The 25070-nt window shown below is 40.9% G+C and overlaps 1 protein-coding gene and 1 pseudogene across 1 annotated transcript; both read left to right on the top strand.

Annotated features, from left to right (window-relative positions):
* The first annotated feature begins 732 nt into the window (after positions 1-732).
* LOC112223804 lies at positions 733-2633 on the top strand (annotated as a pseudogene).
* Positions 2634-7889: 5256 nt separating this feature from the next.
* LOC121841587 (zinc finger protein 2 homolog) lies at positions 7890-22665 on the top strand. Its single transcript, XM_042310834.1, has 2 exons — positions 7890-8438; positions 19375-22665. The coding sequence occupies exons 1-2, from the start codon at positions 8117-8119 to the stop codon at positions 20583-20585; spliced, it is 1533 nt and encodes a 510-aa protein (XP_042166768.1). The 5' UTR covers positions 7890-8116; the 3' UTR covers positions 20586-22665.
* The last annotated feature ends 2405 nt before the right edge of the window (positions 22666-25070 follow it).

Below are 25070 nucleotides of genomic sequence, written 5' to 3'. Positions count from 1 at the left end.
GTGTTTTTTAAGTATGAAGCAGTTGATTTGAGACAATGAGATCTCCCCTGAGTTTTCCCCCACGGTGGTGAATTAGTGAATAGACACAGAGCTTAATGTGAGTTTCCTTGAGTAGCACTCCTGATCCTGTGCTGTAATATTCAGAATACATTTCCTCATTACCAGATATACTACATCCATAACTAGTGGTTTCCTCATTACCAGATATAATACATCCATAACTAGTGGTTTCCTCATTACCAGATATACTACATTCATAACTAGTGGTTTCCTCATTACCAGATATACTACATTCATAACTAGTGGTTTCCTCATTAGCACATATACTACATCCATAACTAGTGGTTTCCTCATTACCAGATATACTACATCCATAACTAGTGGTTTCCTCATTAGCAGATATACTACATCAATAACCAGTGGTTTCCTCATTACCAGATATACTACATCCATAACTATCGGTTTCCTCATTAGCAGGGAGGAGTTCTGCAACAAAATTGTGTGTGCTCCGCCCTCGTGCTGCAATTTTAGCAAACACAGAAAGGGGACAAAATTGGAGACTAAAAGTCATCTGGCACATTGCTTAGAGTTTCAGCAACTTTAATAACTTGTTTCTAGCCTCCAATCATCGATGTTACTACTGATGTGAAAACAATACAAAATTGTTGCTCACTTGACTGTTTTAAGACATTTGTCAAATAATTTAACAGACGTCAATTGTTGTACAACTTCATGGGTACGCTCTGGGCATCACCTTCTAACTCAAATAAACAGTGGATCTCTGCTGTTTTGAGCCTATACCCATCTGTCTGACTTTGTTGTTCACACAGGAGAGAGACGGGACTATCGTGGATCCGCTGGTGATCCTCAACAACATCATGATGCTGACGAGGCAGAGAAAAGTCTCTCCAGATCAGAACACCTCAAGAAACACCTACAGAGACCCACAGGGAATACATCTCACCACTGCTCTGACTGTGGGAAGAGTTACTCAAGATCAGATTCACTTAAACTACATAAGAGAATACACCAGCGAGTACACACAGGAGAGAAACCTCACCACTGTTTTGACTGTGGGAAGAGTTACTTAAAATCAGATTCACTTAAACTACACCTGAGAATACACACTGGAAAGAATCTTCACTGCTGCTCTGACTGTGGGAAGATATTCACCTCTTCAGTAGACCTTAAAATACATCAGAGAATTCACACTGGAGAGAAACCTTATGGCTGTGATCAATGTGGGAAGAGTTTTACTAAGCCAAGCAACTTGAACTCACACCAGCGAATACACACTGGAGAGAAACCTTATGGCTGTGATCAATGTGGGAAGAGTTTTACTCAGTCAAGCGGCTTGATATCACACCAGGTAACACACGGGAGAGAAATCATATAGCTGTACTCAATGTGGGAAGAGTTTTGCTACATCTGTCTATCTGAAGATACACCAGAGAATACACACAGGAGAGAAATCTTATAGCTGTAATCAATGTGGGAAGAGTTTTACTCAGTCAAACAGCCTGATATCACACCAAAGAATATACAGGAGAGAAATACAATAGCTGTAATCAATGTGGGAAGAGTTTTACTCAGTCAAACAGCCTGATATCACACCAGCAGACACACACATGAGAGAAATCTTATGGCTATGATCAATGTGACAAGAGATACTCTGATAAAATATATCTAATCAAACATCAGAAAATACATACATGAAGGAGTTGTTTCATGATATCAATTAAATAATGTCACAATGTAGAATGTTTTAACATTGTAGTAGGAGTATTTTATGTCACAATGTAGCACCCTAAACGTTTGCCCCCTATTCAATAAATGTATTTATTATTCGATAAATTTATTGCAGCATGATATGGATTTTAGCCTCAGGGGAAATATCCAAGCTCTGAATTGAAAGAGTATTATTTATGTGATTTAACAAAAATGTACTAACAAAAAAGGAGTTGTGTTACACTTACCACGTTGGTGACCCACTGAATCAAAATGCAACACTTCAAAATGTAGCCATCTGTTTACATCTATTACTATTTATGTAAATTAACAAAAAGTGGCTAACTAAAAAAGAGCTGGTATGATGTTGTCATGTTTTGTTTATAAAATTCAATTAAAATATTTTCAGGTCTTTTTTCAATGATTTGATAAATTAATTTCAACGTACTTGCAGCCTAAACACCTGGACGCAGTATAATGAATTGGTCTATAATCAGTTTTATTAACAATCCTACATCACTCCAGTATTTATTGACAACATTCAAGTGCTAAATGTCTTTATAACATTACTGAAGAAGCATGACTCAAATCACCTCATATTTCAAACATTCAGCCTGACAAAGATACGTTTTATTATTCCATGCCTCACCAATCACATTTGCTTTTGATATTTTTACAATTCATGTAATGTTTAGTAACATTTAGTTTGACTTTAGTTTTTTGATTTTCTTGATGGAGAACGTAACAACAAACAATGGAGTAAAACAAGTTTATAATTTGTATTGGATCCAATTGTTAATATTTTAATCAATGACATTTCCTTAAAATGCTCAGTCTTTCAGTTAAGTTTCTGTTTGTTGTGTACTAAATATTTGTAGTTTGTTTGATGTTCTGCCCCTGAACAGGCAGTTAACCCACTGTTCCTAGGCTGTCATTGAAAATAAGAATATGTTCTTAACTGACTTGCCTAGTTAAATAAAGGTAAAATAAAAAATAATTTAAAAAAAATGTAAGAATATATAAATATATAATATAAATATATATACATTTTATTTTATTTTATTCCCATGTTTCTATTGACTTTTTTTTGCTCATTTGCACACCAGTATTTCTACTTATACATCATCTGCTCATCTATCACTCCAGTGTTAATTTGCTATACTGTTACACATTCTTCAGTCTCTTTTACGTAGCAGGTGTAAAAGAAACACAGACATGACAAGTAGGCGCTCAGGTCAATATGGTCATTGTAGTTAACAAAAAAAATAGCATCTAATTATGCGTAACTGTATGTGGGGTTGTTAGAGAAGAATGTGATTGTCAGTCCTAACAATTCGTTCTAGCACCTCATCAGGTTCAGAAAAAGTCTTAATTGATGACGTGTTCCTTCTATTCCAGGGGACAGCAGAGGAACGTCATCGATTCCACTCCATCATCAATACAAGCAGTGAACATCTGAAAATCACCCTCACCTTTGATGCGCATGAAACAAGTTATCTGGACATTTCGATTAAGAGGGAGGGGTGTGGCTTTAGCACAGACCTATACAGGAAGCCGACTGACAGGAATTCCCTGTTATGCGGAGACAGCTTCCACCCTACACCCCTAAAAAAACTATTGTAATACTTGAGTAAAGAAAACATTTAAAATGTAAATTTGTCATTTTAATTTTGTAAATTTATAACAAAAACATAGCTGTTTGAACATATGGGTAAAACAGATCATGGCTACAACTAGCTTACTAATTCTTTAACCACACTGTTGTTACACTGGTGAGTGAAAAACTCATGCTTCCTACCCTTTACATTTTTGTCTGAAAATAAAATATACATTTTACTCAACTGCGTCCAGTCAGCAGATGGACTAGATGCCGCTTAGGCCACCCGTTGTGACTCCGTCAAGAAGTCAGCAGAGCAAGTTTGTATGAAGGTCTGGATATTAAATGGGTACAAAGTTTTTTATTTATTTTTTATTTATTTCACCTTTATTTAACCAGGTAGGCAAGTTGAGAACAAGTTCTCATTTACAATTGCGACCTGGCCAAGATAAAGCAAAGCAGTTCGACACATACAACGACACAGAGTTACACATGGAGTAAAACAAACATACAGTCAATAATACAGTATAAACAAGTCTATATACGATGTGAGCAAATGAGGTGAGATAAGGGAGGTAAAGGCAAAAAAAGGCCATGGTGGCAAAGTAAATACAATACAGCAAGTAAAACACTGGAATGGTAGATTTGCAATGGAAGAATGTGCAAAGTAGAAATAAAAATAATGGGGTGCAAAGGAGCAAAATAAATAAATAAATAAAATACAGTAGGGAAAGAGGTAGTTGTTTGGGCTAACTTATAGGTTGGCTATGTACAGGTGCAGTAATCTGTGAGCTGCTCTGACAGTTGGTGCTTAAAGCTAGTGAGGGAGATTAGTGTTTCCAGTTTCAGAGATTTTTGTAGTTCGTTCCAGTCATTGGCAGCAGAGAACTGGAAGGAGAGGCGGCCAAATAAAGAATTGGTTTTGGGGGTGACTAGAGAGATATACCTGCTGGAGCGTGTGCTACAGGTGGGAGATGCTATGGTGACCAGCGAGCTGAGATAAGGGGGACTTTACCTAGCAGGGTCTTGTAGATGACATGGAGCCAGTGGGTTTGGCGACGAGTATGAAGCGAGGGCCAGCCAACGAGAGCGTACAGGTCGCAATGGTGGGTAGTATATGGGGCTTTGGTGACAAAACGGATTGCACTGTGATAGACTGCATCCAATTGGTTGAGTAGGGTATTGGAGGCTATTTTGTAAATGACATCGCCAAAGTCAAGGATTGGTAGGATGGTCAGTTTTACAACGGTATGTTTGGCAGCATGAGTGAAGGATGCTTTGTTGCGAAATAGGAAGCCGATTCTAGATTTAACTTTGGATTGGAGATGTTTGATATGGGTCTGGAAGGAGAGTATACGTAGTTGTCCATGTATTCTAAGTCAGAGCCGTCCAGAGTAGTGATGTTGGACAGGCGGGCAGGTGCAGGTAGCGATCGGTTGAAGAGCATGCATTTAGTTTTACTTGTATTTAAGAGCAATTGGAGGCCACAGAAGGAGAGTTGTATGGCATTGAAGCTTGCCTGGAGGGTTGTTAGCACAGTGTCCAAAGAAGGGCCAGAAGTATACAGAATGGTGTCGTCTGCGTAGAGGTGGATCAGAGACTCACCAGCAGCAAGAGCGACCTCATTGATGTATACAGAGAAGAGAGTCGGTCCAAGAATTGAACCCTGTGGCACCCCCATAGAGACTTCCAGAGGTCCGGACAGCAGACCCTCCGATTTGACACAGTGAACTCTATCAGAGAAGTAATTGGTGAACCAGGCGAGGCAATAATTTGAGAAACCAAGGCTGTCGATTCCTTCAAAACGATTGCCTACAGTTACCGTGTAGGGCACTGCAATGTTGGGTGACCAGGGTCATCTGGGACTGCCTCCTGGAATAATTCCTGTTGTGTGAAGGCTACCTGTGTCCTGCATAACTTCATGAGGATGGACACGAGGACCAGGAGGGGATCTGCAGCTCGCCGCAGTGTCCCAGAGGAGGAGTCTGCTGCTCTGCAGGATGTTTCAAGGATGGGGTCCAACAACGTAGCAAGAGAGGCAATCCGTGTGCAGGAGATCTTCACCTCCTACTTCTTCAAAGAGGGTGCTGTTCCCTGGCAACACCATAGACTACACTATGCACAACCAAAGGCTCTTTTAAGAGCCATTCACATTGCAATAAGAGTATTCTTCCATTTACTTAGCTATGTCAACTGCAGTTATTCCATACCCAGTTTCTCTCCCTTTGATTTCTACTTCTCAGGTGAGGGTGTTGTTTAGGTAAGGGTTTGATGTCTGTGCAAAAAACAAAACAGGCTATTTTAAATCACCCATATTGATTTTTTTTTAGAACAATTAGACACCCTATAACCCACAACTACACACTCATGTATCAATCTGATTGTTGGATTGTGTTGTGCAATAAGCAGGTTCAGGTGTATAACTGTGGCTCCTTCCACCTTCAAAGAATAGGCAAGAGGGCCAACCATGGAGAATAGTAAGACACTTCATTATTTCTATAATTACGCTATATTGTTTGTCCTTGTGGGTCCGTTTATGTTTTTCAGCATAAAGTGCTCTGCAGCCACTTAGTGTGGTGTGGACACCAGGTGAGGCCACACACACAGATTCCTGATGAACACAGGGTCAGTTTTAACTACCTTATTTTCTCAATAACAGTCTCTCTCCTTCACTTCATCCCTCTCTCCCCTTCTCCCCAAATCTTCTAGGTTATATCAGCTGTGTCAGTGAACCCCTCCTGCATCTGAACTGGCTACATAGAGGACACAGCATTATCAGAGGTGAGAGGTCACTTGGTCAGGTCAACAGGAAGTATTATTAAAGAGATGCTTTACATTGAAATACAGATAGATGCAGTAGTCCCAGAGTTAATGATCCAAGGTCAGTTTTGCATTTCACCTCCTGATTGATGACTAACAATGTTAGAATAAAAAATAAAAACACAAGGCTTAAACATGCTCTCTCCAGCCTCCTGGGTGGCGAAGTGCTTAAGGGCGCTGTACTGCAGCGCCAGCTGTGCCATCAGAGACTCTGGGTTCGCGACCGGGAGGTCCCTTTCTGTATTTTACACCTCCTCTTTCTTCCTCTGTTTTTATAATTCACAACAGATGTGCATTGAAGTACAGATTAAACTTGTGTTTATAACAATTGGATAATGGGCTTTTCAATAAAGCGTTTCACATTCTCTACTGGTTGAAATGAAGTGTAATGTGATGAAATACTCCACCTATCCTGTGCTTATCAGATCAATGCAGATGAAGGGCATTAGATATGAGATGAACCGGTGTTAAGAGTATTTACATGATGCATAGGAAGTGTAGTGTACTGTTTTTTAACATTATATTTCTGTATATATGAAGTAACTAGTTGAATCCTGTTTACAGTCTATTAGTTACCATATGTAACCATTGATGTCCCAGGACCAAGGTTGGTAAACACTGTTGAAGTGTATAATTGTAATACATACATGCAGACACAGCATCATTCAAAGACTGGAATTTGACACTCCTGGTATTGGATATGACTGAAAATAATCTCAAAGACATTCATACCTAAATTGCACCTTTATTTGCCAAGGTAGAGTACATGATCAGTGAATATATTAAATGTACAGGCTACAATGTGGGGATCTCATGCATGGTAATAACTACATGTATATACGAATTTCATCATTGGCACAACATGATATTATATTCTACTCAATCCATAGGCTTCATTAATGTCATTTGGGCTGTTTTGACGTTGATACAACTGGCTATGATAGCTAGGTTCTGAACTAATATGTATACCAAACGTTTGGGTCCATACACAGATCGGCTAGATAACTAGCTACACATCCATGGGCATACAGGAATTTTAATCATCCACTGCACAATAAGCAAGAACATAGCTAGCTAGCTACGTTATTTCATCTACCTGCATGGCAAATATCCGCAAGGCAAGCTTACACAGTTGTACATTCAATTTGCAGTAAATTCTTCAGCTAGATTCTATACATCCACTGTTTCACAAAACGACAGCCTGGTTTGCTGGTTGTTTCATGAGTCCCTAAAATAACCAGAATTACAATTTCATACTCATGTCACAACACCCATAAAGGTAGCCCAGTTAGCTGGCTAATGTTAGCTAGTCAGTTAGCTGGCTAATCACGATTTTCGTAAATGAACATTGTGATTTAAAAAATGCCAAAATCGTTTACTAAATCATTAACTAACATTCCTGTCAACTGTACATGCTTTTTGCATGATTCGTTATGAGGTTATAATCCCTCACATTTGCTTCCATCCTAGTATTTCTGTCCGCTATCTTTGCTCATGAAATTCTAACAGTCACGAGTGCAGCAGCAGCCTCCCCAAGCCTCTCCAAGTGCCGGACAGAAAACATATATTGACTGATATTGATTTATTTAAGGGGGGGGGGGGGCTAATGAATATTTTAGTTCTAGCGGCGTTTGAAAATAAAATAAACATTTTACTCAACTGCGTTACCCACTCCAGTCAGCAGATGGCGGTCTGGGAATATAAGGTTATGCTGTTATTGTGACGTATAATCTAGTGGACGGAACGCTTCTTTCAACAGCAGTTAGTCAGACACCTCCGTAGCTTGCTAGACAAAATAGGCGAACCAATAAAGCTCTTTAGACGCTTTAGTATATATTAGCCTCTGTGTTTTAAACCCACTATTGTTGTCTAGTTAGTTATCCGATTTATTTTCATATTTACGGTGTTGTTATTAGTCAGTTAGCCGACTGGTTTAGTTAGCATTAGCCTAGCTAGCTAATATCTCCGACCATGAGTTCACTAAGCTACTCTTTTCCTGCTAAAGAAGGGGAGGTCTGCTGGACGGAGAAAGAAGCTCCCGTGAAAGAGGAGGACGAAGAGGTGGATATCTCAGTAAAACAAGAAGTAGAGGATGAGGCCGTTACTGTGAAAGAAGAGGAAGACGCGTTCAGAGTGAAAGAGGAGGAGGATGCAGTTTATGGAGTGAAAGAGGAGGAGGAAACTGGATATGTGGGCCCGGTTTCTCAAACGAATCTTAATAAAGCATCCAGTGGTTCTAACGATGAATTTAGCCACAAGATGGTTTTGAGAAACCGTTCCCTGATTAACACTAGTAAGTACAGTCTTAAATACAGAGGCACAAACTCTGCAGTTGTTGATATGTTTGGTGTTAAAGCGGAAATCTGCAATTGCTACATCCATATTGTGACTTTTAAAATGATTTATAGCCATTGATTATTGAAGAATGTAAATAAACACTGTATAGCCTCAACATGGTTAATGTAGCTAAAAACAAACATAATAAAAACATATCCTGTAACTCCTAACTGCCACGATATGTCACAATAGGAATTATTTTCTATTATGTTGATGGATGGTCAGTCCTTGTATCCATAGGTCTGTCTATGAATTTGAGAGTAGTTTCATTTCTCCATCCCCATCCATCATTTTATTACCAGAACAGTGGTGGAATGACAGATTTGTTATTGTTTGAACTGCAGATTGCAGGGCTGTGTGTTTTTTTTTTTAGACAGCAACAAAATGGCTGCCCAGAGACTTGGTTTGGTAAACAGCTGAGTGATGGGGGCTGGAGAAATGTAACCCCACTCAAATTCATAGAGAAAGCTATTGTAGCAACCGTAACCCAACACCTGGCGACCTCGTCAAGAAGTTCAGACATTTTGGCCTAACAGTTATAAAGTGTTGGCTTGACAGTTCAGCTCAAGGCTACCCCCTGAATTCACTACACTATGAATACAAAGACCGGCCATCCATGAGGTCGAAATTATAATTTTAAACAGATTGGCTATATAGTATATTCTAGAATTCATCCATGATGTCATAATGATAGTTTAACCAGGATTCTAGGATGTTTAGTATATTCTAGCATTCATCCATGATGTCATAATGATAGTTTAACCAGGATTCTAGGATATATAGTATATTCTAGAATTCATCCATGAGGTCATAATGATAGTTTAACCAGGTTTCTAGGATGTTTTGTATATTCTAGCATTCATCCATGATGTCATAATGATAGTTTAACCAGGTTTTTAGGCTATATACAGTGAGGGAAAAAGTATTTGATCCGCTGCTGATTTTGTATGTTTGCCCACTGACAAAGAAATGATCAGTCTATCATTTTAATGGTATGTTTATTTCAACAGTGGGAGACAGAATAACAACAAAAAAATCCAGAAAAACGCATGTCGAAAATGTTATAAATGTATTTGCATTTTAATGAGGGAAATAAGTATTTGACCCCCTCTTAATCAGGAAGATTTCTGGCTCCCAGGTGTATTTTATACAGGTAACAAACTGAGATTAGGAGCACACTCTAATCTCAGTTTGTTACCTATATATAAGACACCTGTCCACAGAAGCAATCAATCAGATTCCAAACTCTACACCATGGCCAAGACCAAAGAGCTCTCCAAGGATGTCAGGGACAAGATTGTAGACCTACACAAGTTGGTGCGATTATTCGCAAATGGAAGAAACAAAAGAACTGTCAATCTCCCTCGGCCTGGGGCTCCATGCAAGATCTCACCTCGTGGAGTTGTAACCACGGTCATGAGAACGGTGAAGAATCAGCCCAGAACTACACGGGAGGATCTTGTCAATGATCTCAAGGCAGCTGGGACCATAGTCACCAAGAAAACAATTGGTAACACACTACGCCGTGAAGGACTGAAATCCTGCAGCGTCCGCAAGGTCCCCCTGCTCAATTCATGCCCGTCTGAAGTTTTCCAATGAACATCTGAATGATTCGGAGGACAACTGGGTGAAAGTGTTGTGGTCAGATGAGACCAAAATGGAGCTTTTGGCATCAACTCAACTCGCTGTGTTTGGAGGAGGAGGAATGCTGCCTATGACCCCAATAACACCATCCCCACCGTCAAACATGGAGGTGGAAACATTAGGTTTTGGGGGTGTATTTCTGCTAAGGGACAGGGCAACTTCACAGCGTCAAAGGGACGATGGACCAGGCAATGTACCGTCAAATCTTGGGAGAGAACCTGAAAATGGGTCATGGATGGGTATTCCAGCATGACAAGGACCCAAAACTCACAGCCAAGGCAACAAAGGAGTGGCTGAAGAAGAAGCACATTAAGGTCCTGGAGTGCCCTCCAGTCTCCAGACCTTAATCCCATAGAAAATCTGTGGAGGGAGCTGAAGGTTAGAGTTGCCAAACGTCAGTCTCGAAACCTTCATGACTTGGAGAAGATCTGCAAAGGGGAATGGGACAAAATCCCTCCTGAGATGTGTGCAGACCTGGTGGCCAACTACAAGAAACGTCTGACCTCTGTGATGGCCAACAAGGGTTTTGCCACCTAGTACAAAGTAATGCTTTGCAGATGGGTCAAATACTTATTTCCCTCATTAAAATGCAAATCAAATTGTTACAGCTGTTGATAAGTCATTGTATAATATTCAGCCAATTTATTTTCATGCCATTACGTTAAAGGCGAAACATACCTAGATTCAATTACATTCATGAATTGGTTTGAAACCTTTGTTTTAAAACCTTCTCAAAGTTGGTGCCTTGACGGATTTGTAGAAAATGGTTTGTCATAAAACAATATTTTTTATTTATTTAAATGTAACCTTTTATTTAACTAGGCAAGTCATTTAAGAACAAATTCTTATTTTCATTGACTGCCTACCCCGGACGACGCTGGGCCAATTGTGCGCCGCCCTATGGGACTCCCAATCATGGCCGGTTGTGATCCAGCCTGGATTTTATCCAGGGTGTCTGTAGTGACGCCTCAAGCACTGAGATGCAGTGTCCTCTGCGCCACTATAAAATCAAATATACGTACTGAACTTGTCTGATGCTTTAAGAGGGAGGGAGCCGCTCGTCAACACAACCTGACCAGAGGGAGCCGCTCGTCAACGCAACCTGACCAGAGGGAGCCGCTCGTCAACGCAGCCTGGCCAGAGGGAGCCGCTCGTCAACGCAGCCTGGCCAGAGGGAGCCGCTCGTCAACGCAGCCTGGCCAGAGGGGAGCCGCTCGTCAACGCAGCCTGGCCAGAGGGAGCCGCTCGTCAACGCAGCCTGGCCAGAGGGAGCCGCTCGTCAACGCAACCTGGCCAGAGGGAGCCCCCTCCGCTGCTGGACTTTAAATTCTGCCGTTCTGCTCCTGAAGTTTGCAGTAATAGACTAATGGACTACAGATAGACTAATAGACTACACCAGCAGTCTGCAACCTTTTCCAGTTGGAGTGCCAATTTATCTGACCATTTCTGCTAATCTGTGTTCCAGTTATGATTTTCATATGCACATTTTTGTGGAACAGTTTCATTTAATTTATAATAGTATCTCAATTATTGCCTGTGATTAATCTACATTCTATCTAAATCTAAATGAAAATTATAAAAAAAGTATATAAAGTATATAAAAAAAATAAAAGTAACTTTTATTGCCATTGCCAACTTTGTAAAAAAAAATAGCCTACATAAAGCCAACAAATAAAAACATTGCATTCTGCAGGTAGAAAATATCCTGATAGAAATAAATATCCAAAAATTCACATTGGCTGCAAATGGCCTATCTACAACAAACTTGAAACATTGTATCAACTATCAACTGGGTCAGGAAACTCAGCAAGCTTGCAACATTGCATAAAATTTTCTAGGCCCTCAGTTTCCTGCTCCAGTGAGTTCTGGACAGACACAGCTGTAGGTTATTTGTGCAAATGATAAGAAGTAATCAGGTATTTTATGACATTTCCACTGGATCAGAGCATTACATTTTTCCCTTTTATGCCAAGTGGTTATTGAAAGGGCGAGAGCTGGAAATATTTAACAAAAATACTTTGAGGAACTATTGTCATTTGCAATTGATTTTGATTAGACTTTGTTGCTGTTTGAGGTGAAGAAAAAATTACTTTGAGAAGCTCCACAACTCATTAGTGGTTCAGCGTTAAGACAATGAGAAATACTATCAGACATCCTCAAATGGACACATTTATAGGCCTACATTTGTGTGCAGGCCAGATAGATTAATCCTACTTCTATATGGGTAATCAGGTGTGCGTTGACAACTCAACATTGACAGGAGTGTTACAAACAAAAGACAATGAATAAATTGACAACTGACACATCTTGTAGGGTCAGGTCTGGATGGTCTGCAGGGGGCAGTTTCATTTAGTATCCGTTTGGGTCGGCTGGGGAATGATTTTATTTCCCCATTCCCCACAGCGCGATATCAACCGTGAGCATATCGGACTGTTTTTCTCCACTACCTCACCGTATTCCTGCCGTAAGCTCTGGACCATTACACCGGATAATCGCAGCTAGCGAGCTGCTACCGAGTGGCCCAGCCCCAAAGCTAGCCTTGAGCCAGGCCCATCTCCCGGCCTGCTCAGTTGACCCTATGGACACTCAGCTACACAGCTGATGCCTCCCAGACTCTTCACTAAGACGACTAGAAGCCACTCCATTACCGGATTCCTGCCGTAAGCTCTGGACCTTTTCACCGGATTGGCTATAGTGGCTAACGCCCTTGTCCCGAAGCTAGCACCAGTTAGCCTCGAGCCAGGTGCATCTCCCGGCTAGCAAACAAAATTACTCCCGCTACAATACCTCTTGCCAATTGGCCTGGACCCTTTGTCGACACGAAGCCCCGCCAATCCATCACGACTGGTCTGCCGACACAATTTAGTCCGATGTGCCCTCAACCGGCCTTTGCCGGATGTCGGTGACCCCCTTGTCCCGACGCTATCACCAGTTAGCTTCGAGCCAGGCGCATCTCCTGGCTAGTGTAGTAATGACTACCTAACGGCTTCCCTGGTTCACATATTGCTGTTCACTGGACCCTATGATCACTTGGCTACATAGCTGATACCTACTGGACTGTTCATTAATCACGGTACTCCAGTGTTTATTTGGTTTATCTGTCGGCCCCAGCCTCAAACTCAGGCCCTGTGTGTCGTTAACTGACCCTCTCTGCCCATTCATTGCCATTTTACCTGTTGTTGTTGTCTTAGCTGATTAACTGTTGTCTTACCCGTTGTTGTCTTAGCTAGCTCTCCCAATCAACACCTGTGATTGCTTTATGCCTTGCTTTGTCTCTAATGTCAATATGCCTTGTATACTGTTGTTTAGGGTAGTTATCATTGTTTTATTTTACTGCGGAGCCCCTAGTCCCACTCAACATGCCTCAGAGAACTCTTTTGTCCCACCTCCCACACATGCGGTGACCTCACCAAGCATAACTGGTTTCCTCCAGAGATGCAACCTCTTATCGTCACTCAATGCCTAGGTTTACCTCCACTGTACTCGCACCATACCATACCATACCCCTGTCTGTACATCATGCCTTGACTCTATCCTACCACGCCAAGAAATCTGCTCCTTTTATTCTCTGTTCCCAACGCACTAGACAACCAGTTTTAATAGCCTTTAGCCATACCCTCATCCTACTCTTCTGTTCCTCGGGTGATGTAGAGGTTAACCCAGGCCCTGCGTGTCCCCATGTGCTCTCATTTGTTGACTTCTTTAACCTCTCTTGGGTATGTGAGACGTTAGCGTCCCACCTCTTCAACAGCCAGTGAAACTGCTGGGCGCCAAATTCAAATACAGAAATACTCATTATAAAAATTCAGAAAACAAAACATATTTTAAATAGGTTTAAATATTAACATCTTGTGAATCCAACCACTGTCAGATTTTAAAAATGCTTTACGGAGAAAGCATACCTTACGATTATTTGAGAACATAGCCCACTAGACAAATCATTACAAACAGTAACCAGCCAAGTAGAACAGTTAAACCCCCGAGCTGACAAGGTACATTCTGCCCCTGAACAGGCAGTTAACCCACTGTTCCTAGGCCGTCATTGAAAATAACAATTTGTTCTTACCTTTATTTAACTAGGCAAGTCAGTTAAAATAAATAAATGATCTTCATATGGTTGCACTCAGCAGACATTCATTTACTCAATAAATGTTCCGTTTGTTCAATAAAGTCTCTTTATATCCAAAAACCTCAATTTTGTAAGCGCGTTTTCTTCAGTAATCCACAGGCTCAAACGCAGTCAATACAGGAAGACAAAAAAAAATCCAAATTGTATCTGTAAAGTTCATAAAAACATGTCAAACGATGTTTATATTCAATCCTCAGGTTGTTTTTAGCCTAAATAATCGATAATATTTCAACCAGACAATAACGTCGTCAATTTAAAAGGTAAACAAGAAAGGCACTCTCTCGGTCTCGCGCATGAAAAAGCTCAATGACACTTTAGGGTCCACTCATTCAGACTGCTCTTACTTCCTCATTTTTCACAATACAAGCCTGAAACAAATTCTCAAGACGGTTGACATCTAGTGGAAGGCATATTATCTTCAATTTGAGTCCTTAGTCAATGGATACGGTCATGGCATTGAATAGAAAACTACAACCCCCCCCCCCAAAAAACTACTTCCTGAATGGATTTTTCCCAGGTTTTCGCCTGCCAAATCAGTTCTGTTATACTCACAGACACTATTTCAACAGTTTTGGAAACTTTAGAGTGTTTTCTATTCACATCTACCAGATATATGCATATTATCTCTTCTGGGCCCGAGAAGCAGGCAGTTTAATTTGGGCATGCATTTCATCCAAAATTCTGAGTGCTGCCCTCTACCCTAGAGAAGTTAACCATAAAAGCCTTGGTTTCTTGCATGTTAACATCAGAAGCCTCCTCCCTAAGTTTGTTTCTCACTGTTTTAGCACACTCCGCCAACCTTGATGGCCTTGCCGTGTCTGAATCCTGGCTTTGAAAGGCCACCAAAAATTCTGACATTTCCATCCCCATCTACAACATTTTCCGTCAAGATATAACTGCCAAAGGGGAGGAGATGCAATCTACTGCAGAGATGGCCTGCAAAGTTCTGTCATACTTTCTAGGTCTAAGCCCAAACAGTTTGAGCTTCTAATTTTAAAAATGAATCTCTCCAGAAATACGTCTCTCACTGTTGCCGCCTGTTACAGACCCCCCTCAGCTCCCAGCTGTGCCCTGGTCACCATATGTGAATTGATTTCACCCCATCTATCTTCAGAGATCGTTCTGTTAGGTGACCTAAACTGGGATATGCTGAACACCCTGGCCATCCTACAATCCAAGCTAGATGCCCTCAATCTCACACAAATTATCAAGGAACCCACCAAGGACAACCCTAAATCCGTAAACATGGGCACCCTCATAGATATTATCCTGACCAACTTGCCCTCCCTAAGGCCTTCTTGCAGAAGTGATTTTACTAATCAACCTGGCCCGGGTATCCTGGAAGGATTTTGACCCCATCCCGTCAGTAGGGGATGCCTGGTTGTTCTTTTAAAACTAATTTCCTCACCACCTTAAATAAGCATGCCCCTTTCAAAAAAATGTAGAACTAAGAACAGATATAGCCCTTGTTTCACTCTAGACCTGACTGCTCTCGACCAGCATAAACACATCCTGTTGCGTACTGCACTAGCATCAAATAGTCTACGCTTTGCAACTTTTCAGAGATCAGTTAGGAAAGCAAATGCAAGCTTTTTCAAACAGAAATGTTCATCCTGTAGCTCTAACTCCAAAAAGTTTTGGGACACTGTAAAGTCCATGGAGAATAAAAGCACCTCATCCCAGCTGCCCACTGCACTGAGGCTAGGAAACACTGTCACCACCGAGAACTCCACGATATTCGAGAATTTCAATAAGCATTTCTCTACGGCTGGCCAGACACTCTTAAATAGAACCTGGACCAGCTGGCTACCCCAACCCCGGCCAACAGCTCCGCACCCCCCGCAGCTACTTCCCCAGCTTCTCCTTCACCCAAATCCAGATAGCTGATGTTCTAAAAGAGTTGCAAAACCTGGACCTGTACAAATCAGCTGGGCTAGACAATCTGGACCCTCTCTTTCTAAAATTATCCGCCACCATTGTGGCAACCCCTATTACTTGTCTGTTCAACCTCTTTTTAGTATTGTCCGAGATTTATAAAGATTGGAACGCTTCCACGGTCATCCCCCTCTTTAAAGGGTGTGACACTCTAGACCTGTTACAGACCTATATCCATCCTGCCCTGCCGTTCTAAAGTCTTCGAAAGTCAAGTTAACAAACAGATCACTGACCATTTTGAATCCCATCGTACCTTCTCCGCTGTGCAATCCAGTTTCCGAGCTGGTCACAGGTGCGCCTCAGCCACGCTCAAGGTACTAAAACGATATAACAGCCATCGATAAAAGACAGTACTGTGCAACCGTCTTCATCAACCTGGCCAAGGCTTTCGACTTTGTCAATCACCGTATTCTTATCGGCAGACTCAACAGCCTTCGTTTCATGAATGACTGACTCACCTGGTTAACCAACTACTTCTCAGATAGAGTTCAGTGTGTCAAATCGAAGGGCCTGTTGTCCGGACCTCTGGCAGTCTCTATGGAGGTACCACAGGGTTAATTTCTCAGACTGACTCTTTTCTCTGTATATACCAACGATGTTGCTCTTGCTACGGGTGATTCCTTGATCCACATCTATGCAGACGACGCCATTCTGTATACATCTGGCCCTTCTTTGGACACTGTGTTAACAAACTTCCAAACGAGCTTCAATGCCATACAACACTCCATCCGTGGCATCCAACTGCTCTTAACTTCTTATGGCTGCAGGGGCAGTATTGAATAGCTTGGATGAAAGGTGTACAGAGGTGCCCATAGTAAACTGCCTGCTCCTCAGGCCCAGTTGCTAATATATGTATATTATTATTCGTATTGGATAGAAACACTGAAGTTTCTAAAACTGTTTGAATTATGTCTGAGTATAACAGAACTCATATGACAGGCAAAAACCTGAAGTTCCACTTCCTGTTTGAATATTTTCTGAGGTGGCAGATTTTCAACCAAGCTCTCATTGAAATTACAGCGAGATCTTGATGAGTTTTCACTTCCTACGGTTTCCACTAGATGTCAACAGTCAATAGAACTTTGTCTGATGACTCTAATGTGAAGGGGGGCCGAAGGAGACAGGAATTAGTCAGGTCTGCCACGAGCTGACCATGCTTTCACATGAGGAGGACCTCTGTTCCACTGCTCTTCTGAAGTCAATCTAATTCTCCGGTTGGAGCGTTATTCAAGATGTATGTTAACAACATTCTAAAGATTGATTCAGTACATCGTTTGACATGTTTCTACTGACTGTTACGGAACTTTTGGACATTTTGTCACGTTATAGTGGACGCGCTTTGTGACTTTGGAATTGTTTACCAAACGCGCTAACCAAAGTAGCTAATTGGACATATAACGGACATTATCGAACAAATCAAGCATTTATTGTGGACCTGGGATTCCTAGGACTGCATTCTGATGAACATTTATCATGTATTTTCTGGTTTCTGTTGACACCAACATGGCGGCTAATTTGGCTATTGTTCTGAGCTCAGTCTCAGATTATTGCATGATTTGCTTTTTCCGTAAAGTTTTTTTAATCTGACACAGCGGTTGCATTAAGGAGAGGTATATCTATAATTCCATGCTACCTTCACTCACGCTGCCTAACATACCCTCGTAAAACTGACTATCCTACCGATCCTTGACTTTGGCGATGTAATTTTCAAAATAGCCTCCAACACTTTACTCAGCAAACTGGATGCAGTCTATCACAGTGCAATCCGTTTTGTCACCAAGGCCCCATATACCACCCACCACTGTGACCGATATGCTCTCGTTGGCTGGCCCTCGCTACATATTCGCAATATTCGCCAAACCAACTGGCTCCAGGTCATCTATAAGTCTTTGCTAGGCCGCCTTCACTCAGCTAACTGGTCACCATAGCAACACCCACCCATAGCACGCGCTCCAGGAGGTATATCTCACTGGTATATCCCCAAAGCCAACACCTACTTTGGCCGCATTTCCTTCCAGTTCTCTGCTGCCAGTGACTGGAACGAATTGCAAAAATCACTGAAGTTGGAGACATATCTCCCTCACTAACTTTAAGCATCAGCTATCTGAGCATTTTACAGATTGCTGCAGCTGTCCACAGCCCATCTGTAAATAGCCCATCCAACTAGCTACCTCATCCCCATTTTTTAAAAACTTTTTGCTCTTTTTCACACCAGTATTTCTACTTGCACATCATCATCTGCACATCTATTACTCCAGTGTTCATTTGCTAAATTGTAATTACTTCGCTACTATGGCCTTTATTGCCTTACCTCCGCACTCACTGCATATAGATTTTTATAGATTGTGTTATTGATTGTACGTTGTTGTTAGGTGAAGTTATGGGTCCTACAGTAGGTCTATGTTATTGTTAGGTGAAATTATGAGTTCTACAGTAGGTCTATGTTGTTGTTAGGTGAAGTTATGGGTCCTACAGTAGGTCTATGTTATTGTTATGGGTCCTAGAGTACACTATGTATGTCATGCAACAACAACCAAAGTGCTTCTTCATTCATTACAGGTATATTTGTTGTAAGGTGAAGTTATGGACCAATTTGGCAAACAGTGTACAAACAGTCATTGTCAGGCTGATGAAAAAGCCAAAGAGCATTTTACTGGTTGAAGTGTTTTTTGATTTGCGATGATGACACAAACATTATATTAAGCAGGACATTCAAACGAGCCTTACAATTATAATCCAAAGTAGTGTGAAATGCACTCATTAGCAACCTAGAATTGGAGGTTACTCCCCTGAGTTTTCCCATATTCACATTCAGAATACATTGTGAAAAACTAAAATATTTGCTCACCATTTTTGCTCCAGGCAGATATACTACATACAATTTTAGCAAACACAGAAAGGGGCTATATTGGAGACCAAAAATCGTCTGGCACACTGCTTAGAGTTTCAACAACATGAATAACTTATTTCTAGTCTACAATCTTAGATGTTACTACTAATGTGAAAACAAGACAACATATGACTATTGTTGCTCATTTTAAGACAAATGTCAAATAATTATTACATTCATTACAGACGTCAATTGTTGTACAACATCATGGCTACGCTGTTGGCATCACCTTTTACAGTGGATTTCTGCTGTTGTGGGCCTTTAATCATCTGTCTGACTTTGTTGTTCACACAGGAGAGATACGTGACTATCGTGGATCCTCTGGGGAGCCTCAACAACCTCATGATGCTGACGAGGCAGAGAAGAGTCTCTCCAGATCAGAACTCCTCAAGAAACACCTGCAGAGACCCACAGGGAAGATAATTCACCGCTCTGACTGTGGGAAGAGATTCACCTCATCAGCAGGCATTAGAATTCAGCAGAGAATCCACACAGTAGAGAAACCTTATTGCTGTACTCAATGTGGGAAGAGTTTTAAAACATCTAGCCATCTTATTGTACACCAGAGAATACACACAGGAGAGAAATATTATAGCTGTGATCAATGTGGGAAGAGTTTTATTCAGCTAAGCAACCTGATACCACACCAGAGAATACACACAGGAGAGAAACGTTATAGCTGTGATCAATGTGGGAAGACTTTTACTCACGTAAGCACCCTGATATCACACCGGAGAATACACACAGGAGCGAGACCGTATAGCTGTGATGAATGTGGGAAGAGTTTTGCTAGGTCGAGCCATCTGACTCTTCACCAGAGAACACACACAGGAGAGAAACCTTATAGCTGTACTCAATGTGGGAAGAGTTTTACTCATTCAACCAGCCTGATATTACACCAGAGAACACACACAGGAGAGAAACCTTATATCTGTGATCAATGTGGGAAGTGTTTTACTCAGCTAAGCAGCCTGATATCACACCAGAGAACACACACAGGAGAGAAACCATATAGCTGTGATGAATGTGGGAAGAGTTTTACTGAGTTGAGCAGTCTGACTGTACACCAGAGAATACACACAGGAGAGAAACCCTTTAGCTGTACTCAATGTGGGAAGTTTTTTTTTACATCTAGCCATCTGAAGATACACCATAGAAGACACACAGGAGATAAATCTTATAGCTGTACTGTATGTGGGAAGAGTTTTGTTCAATCTGGGGGACTGAAGGTACACCAGAGAACACACACAGGAGAGAAACCTTATAGCTGTAATCAATGTGGGAAGAGTTTTGTTCGATCTGGGGAACTGAATATACATCAGAGAACACACACAGGAGAGAAACCCTATAGCTGTACTCAATGTGGGAAGAGTTTTGTTCAATCTAACCAACTGAAGATACACCAGAGAACACACACAGGAGAGAAACCTTATAGCTGTGATCAATGTGACCAGAGATACTCTGATAAAAGATATCTGATTAAACATCAGAAAATACATGCATGAAGGAGTTTTTTTCATGATATCAAACATTGTAGAAGGAGTATTTTAATGTCACAATGTAGAATGTTTTAACATTGTAGGAGTATTTGGTTGCTGATTGTCTCAAGGGTGAGCAGTCAAAAAGTTTTGTGTTTAGCCAGTGCATCACTATTTATTTTGACTGCAAGTTTTTCCGTATTGGAGATTGAGTTTTGTTTGGGCCCCTTCCAAGGGGACGAGAGTTCTAGAAGCTAGTGATTTTTAGGATTCTATAGAAAGAAAAAAGATATGATTGTATATTATTATTTAGAAATACATGTTTTTTCTTGTTTTTAATTGTTGACAGCCAGTAGAAACCATATTTATATTGTAGGAGGTAAAGCATTGTAGTTGGATATAATGTGAAATGGAAGTTCTGTTGGTGGTGCAAACTTTTCCAACAACTGTTATAGGATATATTTGTTGTCTTAAGGGGGGAAAGTGTTACTGGCTTTGGTTTTTCCATTTATGTTTTGAGGTTGGATTTCAGCACGTCTAGCTCGTTAGTACGTATAGCTTGTTAGCACGTAGGGCGCACTGATTTGTGTCTCCTCGGTTATTTTGTTTGCCTCCTCTTTGGCCGATTTAGTGGGTCTCATCTCATGGTGGGTGACTTTTATGTCCCAGTTGTTGTTACTAGTCAGTGGACACTGAGAGCAAAATTGCAAGATTATGTTATAATACTTTTATTGCATCAAATGGTTGTCTTATGCAACAGAATAGAGGGTTCTTAGAACTATAGTGTCTGTGTGTTCTACTGAGGATGGGCCTCTGGGAGAAAACAATGACAGGAGATTTACAATGTATTTTGGGTGATATAACCTAAAGTGACCGTATGAGTTAATGTTTCTGTTGTCTATGGTACCAGGGAGAGATGACCCCAGGGCCAGATCCTGGTCTCAACACAAAGAGTACTGTTTTTACAGTAGATACTGTCTGCTGAGAATTATAACTATCTTTGATAGAAATCTAAACCTTGTGACCCGTTCTATACATCTGTTAGTCGTCATGTAGGTTGAAAGGGGTGTATCTTGGCTGTAAAAGACCTTTGTACTTTTGTATCGTGGCTCTCAATTAATCATCTGGGGGTGATTTGTCCACCAGCCATCATTATTGTAGAGCACTCAATTGATTCACTTTATGTGTGCGTTGTATTGACCTGCTCCCTTATTATTGAGTGAATAAAGATTTAGATTAAGAATAACTCATGTGAGAAGTTTGTCTCCTCAATTGATATTAAAGACATTAACAAACACATTTGGCGATGGGGATGTGAATCCTGATTTGGTGACTGCTCCTGACGACCTGGGTAAATGGTGCACGAGGGATCCCTTTAACATGGGAGCTCGGGGAGACCAGACTTGGGGAACGGAGCAGATGAACCCACCTTTGATCTGAGAGAGAGCGAGCTGAGTGGATACCACATCTCCAACCTAGTTTTTTTTTAAAGAAAGAGGTGAGCAAAACACTTAAAGTGGAGTTTTTATAAAAGCCTTGACTCTTGTGTGTATTCCTGTGTGAGGGGGGCACCTTGGAGGTGTGATCAGGGCCGAGTCAGGAGGCTCTGAGTGAACTGGATGAAAATTATAATCTGTGTATACTAGTTAAGACCATTTCTGATATAGATAGTAAGGTACACATGTAATTGTTTTAAACCTGGACCCCATTTTAGAAGTATTGAAAGATGTAATTGTATGTACAAATGTGAAAATATTCCTGCAGGTTAAAATATTGTTCAAAAACAACTAATTGATTAGGTATGTTAGGGAATAGCATTGTGTGACTGTGGTATGAGAGTTGCGTGACTGATATGAGAGATGTGTGACTGAGTCTTAATCAGAAGTTTGGATAGTAACATAGAGATCTATAGTTCCTCACAGAGATCTATAGTTCCTCACAGAGATCTATAGTTCCTCACAGAGATCTATAGTTCCTCACAGAGATCTATAGTTCCTCACAGAGATCTATAGTTCCTCACAGAGATCTATAGTTCCTCACAGAGATCTATAGTTCCTCACAGAGATCTGTAGGTCCTCACAGAGATCTCTAGATCCTCACAGATAGATCTATAGGTCCTCACAGATAGATCTATAGGTCCTCACAGATAGATCTATAGTTCATCCTAGAGATCTGTAGGTCCTCCTAGAGATCTATAGTTCCTCACAGAGATCTGTAGGTCCTCACAGAGATCTATAGTTCCTCACAGATATCTGTAGGTCCTCACAGAGATCTATAGGTCATCACAGAGATCTATAGGTCCTCACAGATAGATCTATAGGTCCTCACAGATAGATCTATAGGTCCTCACAGAGATCTATAGTTCCTCCTAGAGATCTGTAGTTCCTCCTAGAGATCTGTAGGTCCTCCTAGAGATCTATATTTCCTCCTAGAGATCTGTAGGTCCTCCTAGAGATCTATAGTTCCTCCTAGAGATCTATAGGTCCTCACAGAGATCTATAGGTCCTCACAGATAGATCTATAGGTCCTCACAGATAGATCTATAGGTCCTCACAGATAGATCTATTGTTCCTCCTAGAGATATATAGATCCTCCTAGAGATATATAGATCCTCACAGAGATCTATAGTTCCTCACAGAGATCTATAGGTCTTCACAGATAGATCTATAGTTACTCACAGATAGATCTATAGTTCCTCACAGATAGATCTATAGGTCCTCACAGATAGATCTATAGGTCCTCACAGATAGATCTATAGTTCCTCACAGAGATCTATAGTTCCTCCTAGAGATCTGTAGGTCCTCCTAGAGATCTGTAGGTCCTCCTAGAGATCTATAGTTCCTCCTAGATATCTGTAGGTCCTCCTATAGATCTATAGTTCCTCCTAGAGATCTATAGGTCCTCACAGATAGATCTATTGTTCCTCCTAGAGATATATAGATCCTCACAGAGATCTATAGTTCCTCACAGAGATCTATAGGTCCTCACAGATAGATATATTGTTCCTCACAGAGATCTATAGTACCTCGTATAGAAATATGCTTAATCAGATGATTGACATGTGGATAATAAGCTTTAATATAACGTTATCTTGGGGTTCCGTTACTTCACTGCCCATCAGAGTATCATGGAGTGGTATTGAGAGAGAGAAATAATATTTTAGAAAGCAGCGGAAGGTCTATAGTTCCTGGGAGGCTTGATTTTGCCGTGGTTTCTGGGAGGTTAGAGAACCGTTGAATTCCGGTCATTGTCCGGGAAACATACATATATATTTTTTGGTTCCGCTGAGAGTATGTTTGGAGAGCTGCTTCGTAGCTGCAGAGAGTCCTTGAAAAAGCTAATGGAATGGTTGTCGCGAGTACCTGAGAATTTCTTACGTTTTATATGGATTCTGTGAAAATTTGAAAATATGATGAATTGTATGTGTGTATAATGATTACTAGAGATTTGATAAAGTAATACTGGGAATATAATTAGATACAATTTAAACAATCCATATGTAGACGAACGTAGGTTTTGAGTTGGTATCTTTAATGGATAATTTGATAAAGATGAGGTGAGGCATTATTAAACAGTCTACAAAGTCTGGGGGGGGGGAGTTGCTATATTTATTGAATAAAGCTTTTTCCATAAAGTTAGAGTGAACCCCACCTAAGAAGTTATTTGAAGAACCTCTGGGGCTGTTTTTCATTGTCAAGAACCCTATGGTTCTTAGGGGATCTGAGAACAACTCCAGTTGAACCCTTCATTTTTAGAGTGTAGTCGGCTCTATTTTACTCTCAGATTCAAACATGATGATTAGCATCAACGATCATGTCAGCTGCTGCTGCTCCAATGCAGTATGAGGTGAGACGGTGAACTGATGTTGAACTGGGCAGTCAGTCATTCATTCTGTACTATTTCATTCATCAATCAACTTGGAGATATATTGTGTTGTTTAAGTGTTCCCTTTATTTTTTTGAGCAGTGTATATTCAAACACAGCTTAGTCTTTTGTTAATCACCCTGTCATCTCAGATTTTGAAATTATGCTTTACAGCCAAAGCTAGAGAAGCCAGCTGGTCTGCGCATGCTCTGAGGGCGCGGCTGGGGATGCAGTCATGCGCATGAAACAAGTTACCCGATGGTTTGACTATACTTTTCTCATCAATTATTTTAAATACTATACTTAAAAACTGGAAATCAACAAATCCTAAATTGTTAACACAATAGAAGGTCAAATGCTTTAGTATCTAAAGATGTAAAGTGCTGGGCGACAGTGAGAAATGAAATGGTGCAGTTTGAGGCCATGTGATGGAAAGTAATGCAGGAGCTGGAGATGGAGGTGTGTTCTAGTGGGTCTGGGCAGGTGTGATGTAGTTAATGGAGATGGAGATGTGTTCTAGTAGGTCTGGGCAGGTGTGATGTAGTTAATGGAGATGGGGGTGTGTTCTAATGGGTCTGGGCAGGTGTGATGTAGTTAATGGAGATGGAGGTGTGTTCTAGTGGGTCTGGGCATATGTGATGTAGTAAA

The sequence above is a fragment of the Oncorhynchus tshawytscha genome, linkage group LG32 (genome assembly GCF_018296145.1).
Source record: "Oncorhynchus tshawytscha isolate Ot180627B linkage group LG32, Otsh_v2.0, whole genome shotgun sequence".
NCBI classification, from domain to species: domain Eukaryota; kingdom Metazoa; phylum Chordata; class Actinopteri; order Salmoniformes; family Salmonidae; genus Oncorhynchus; species Oncorhynchus tshawytscha.
Note: the sequence above shows the minus strand (reverse complement) of the source record. Positions and strands in the feature narration are given on the sequence as shown.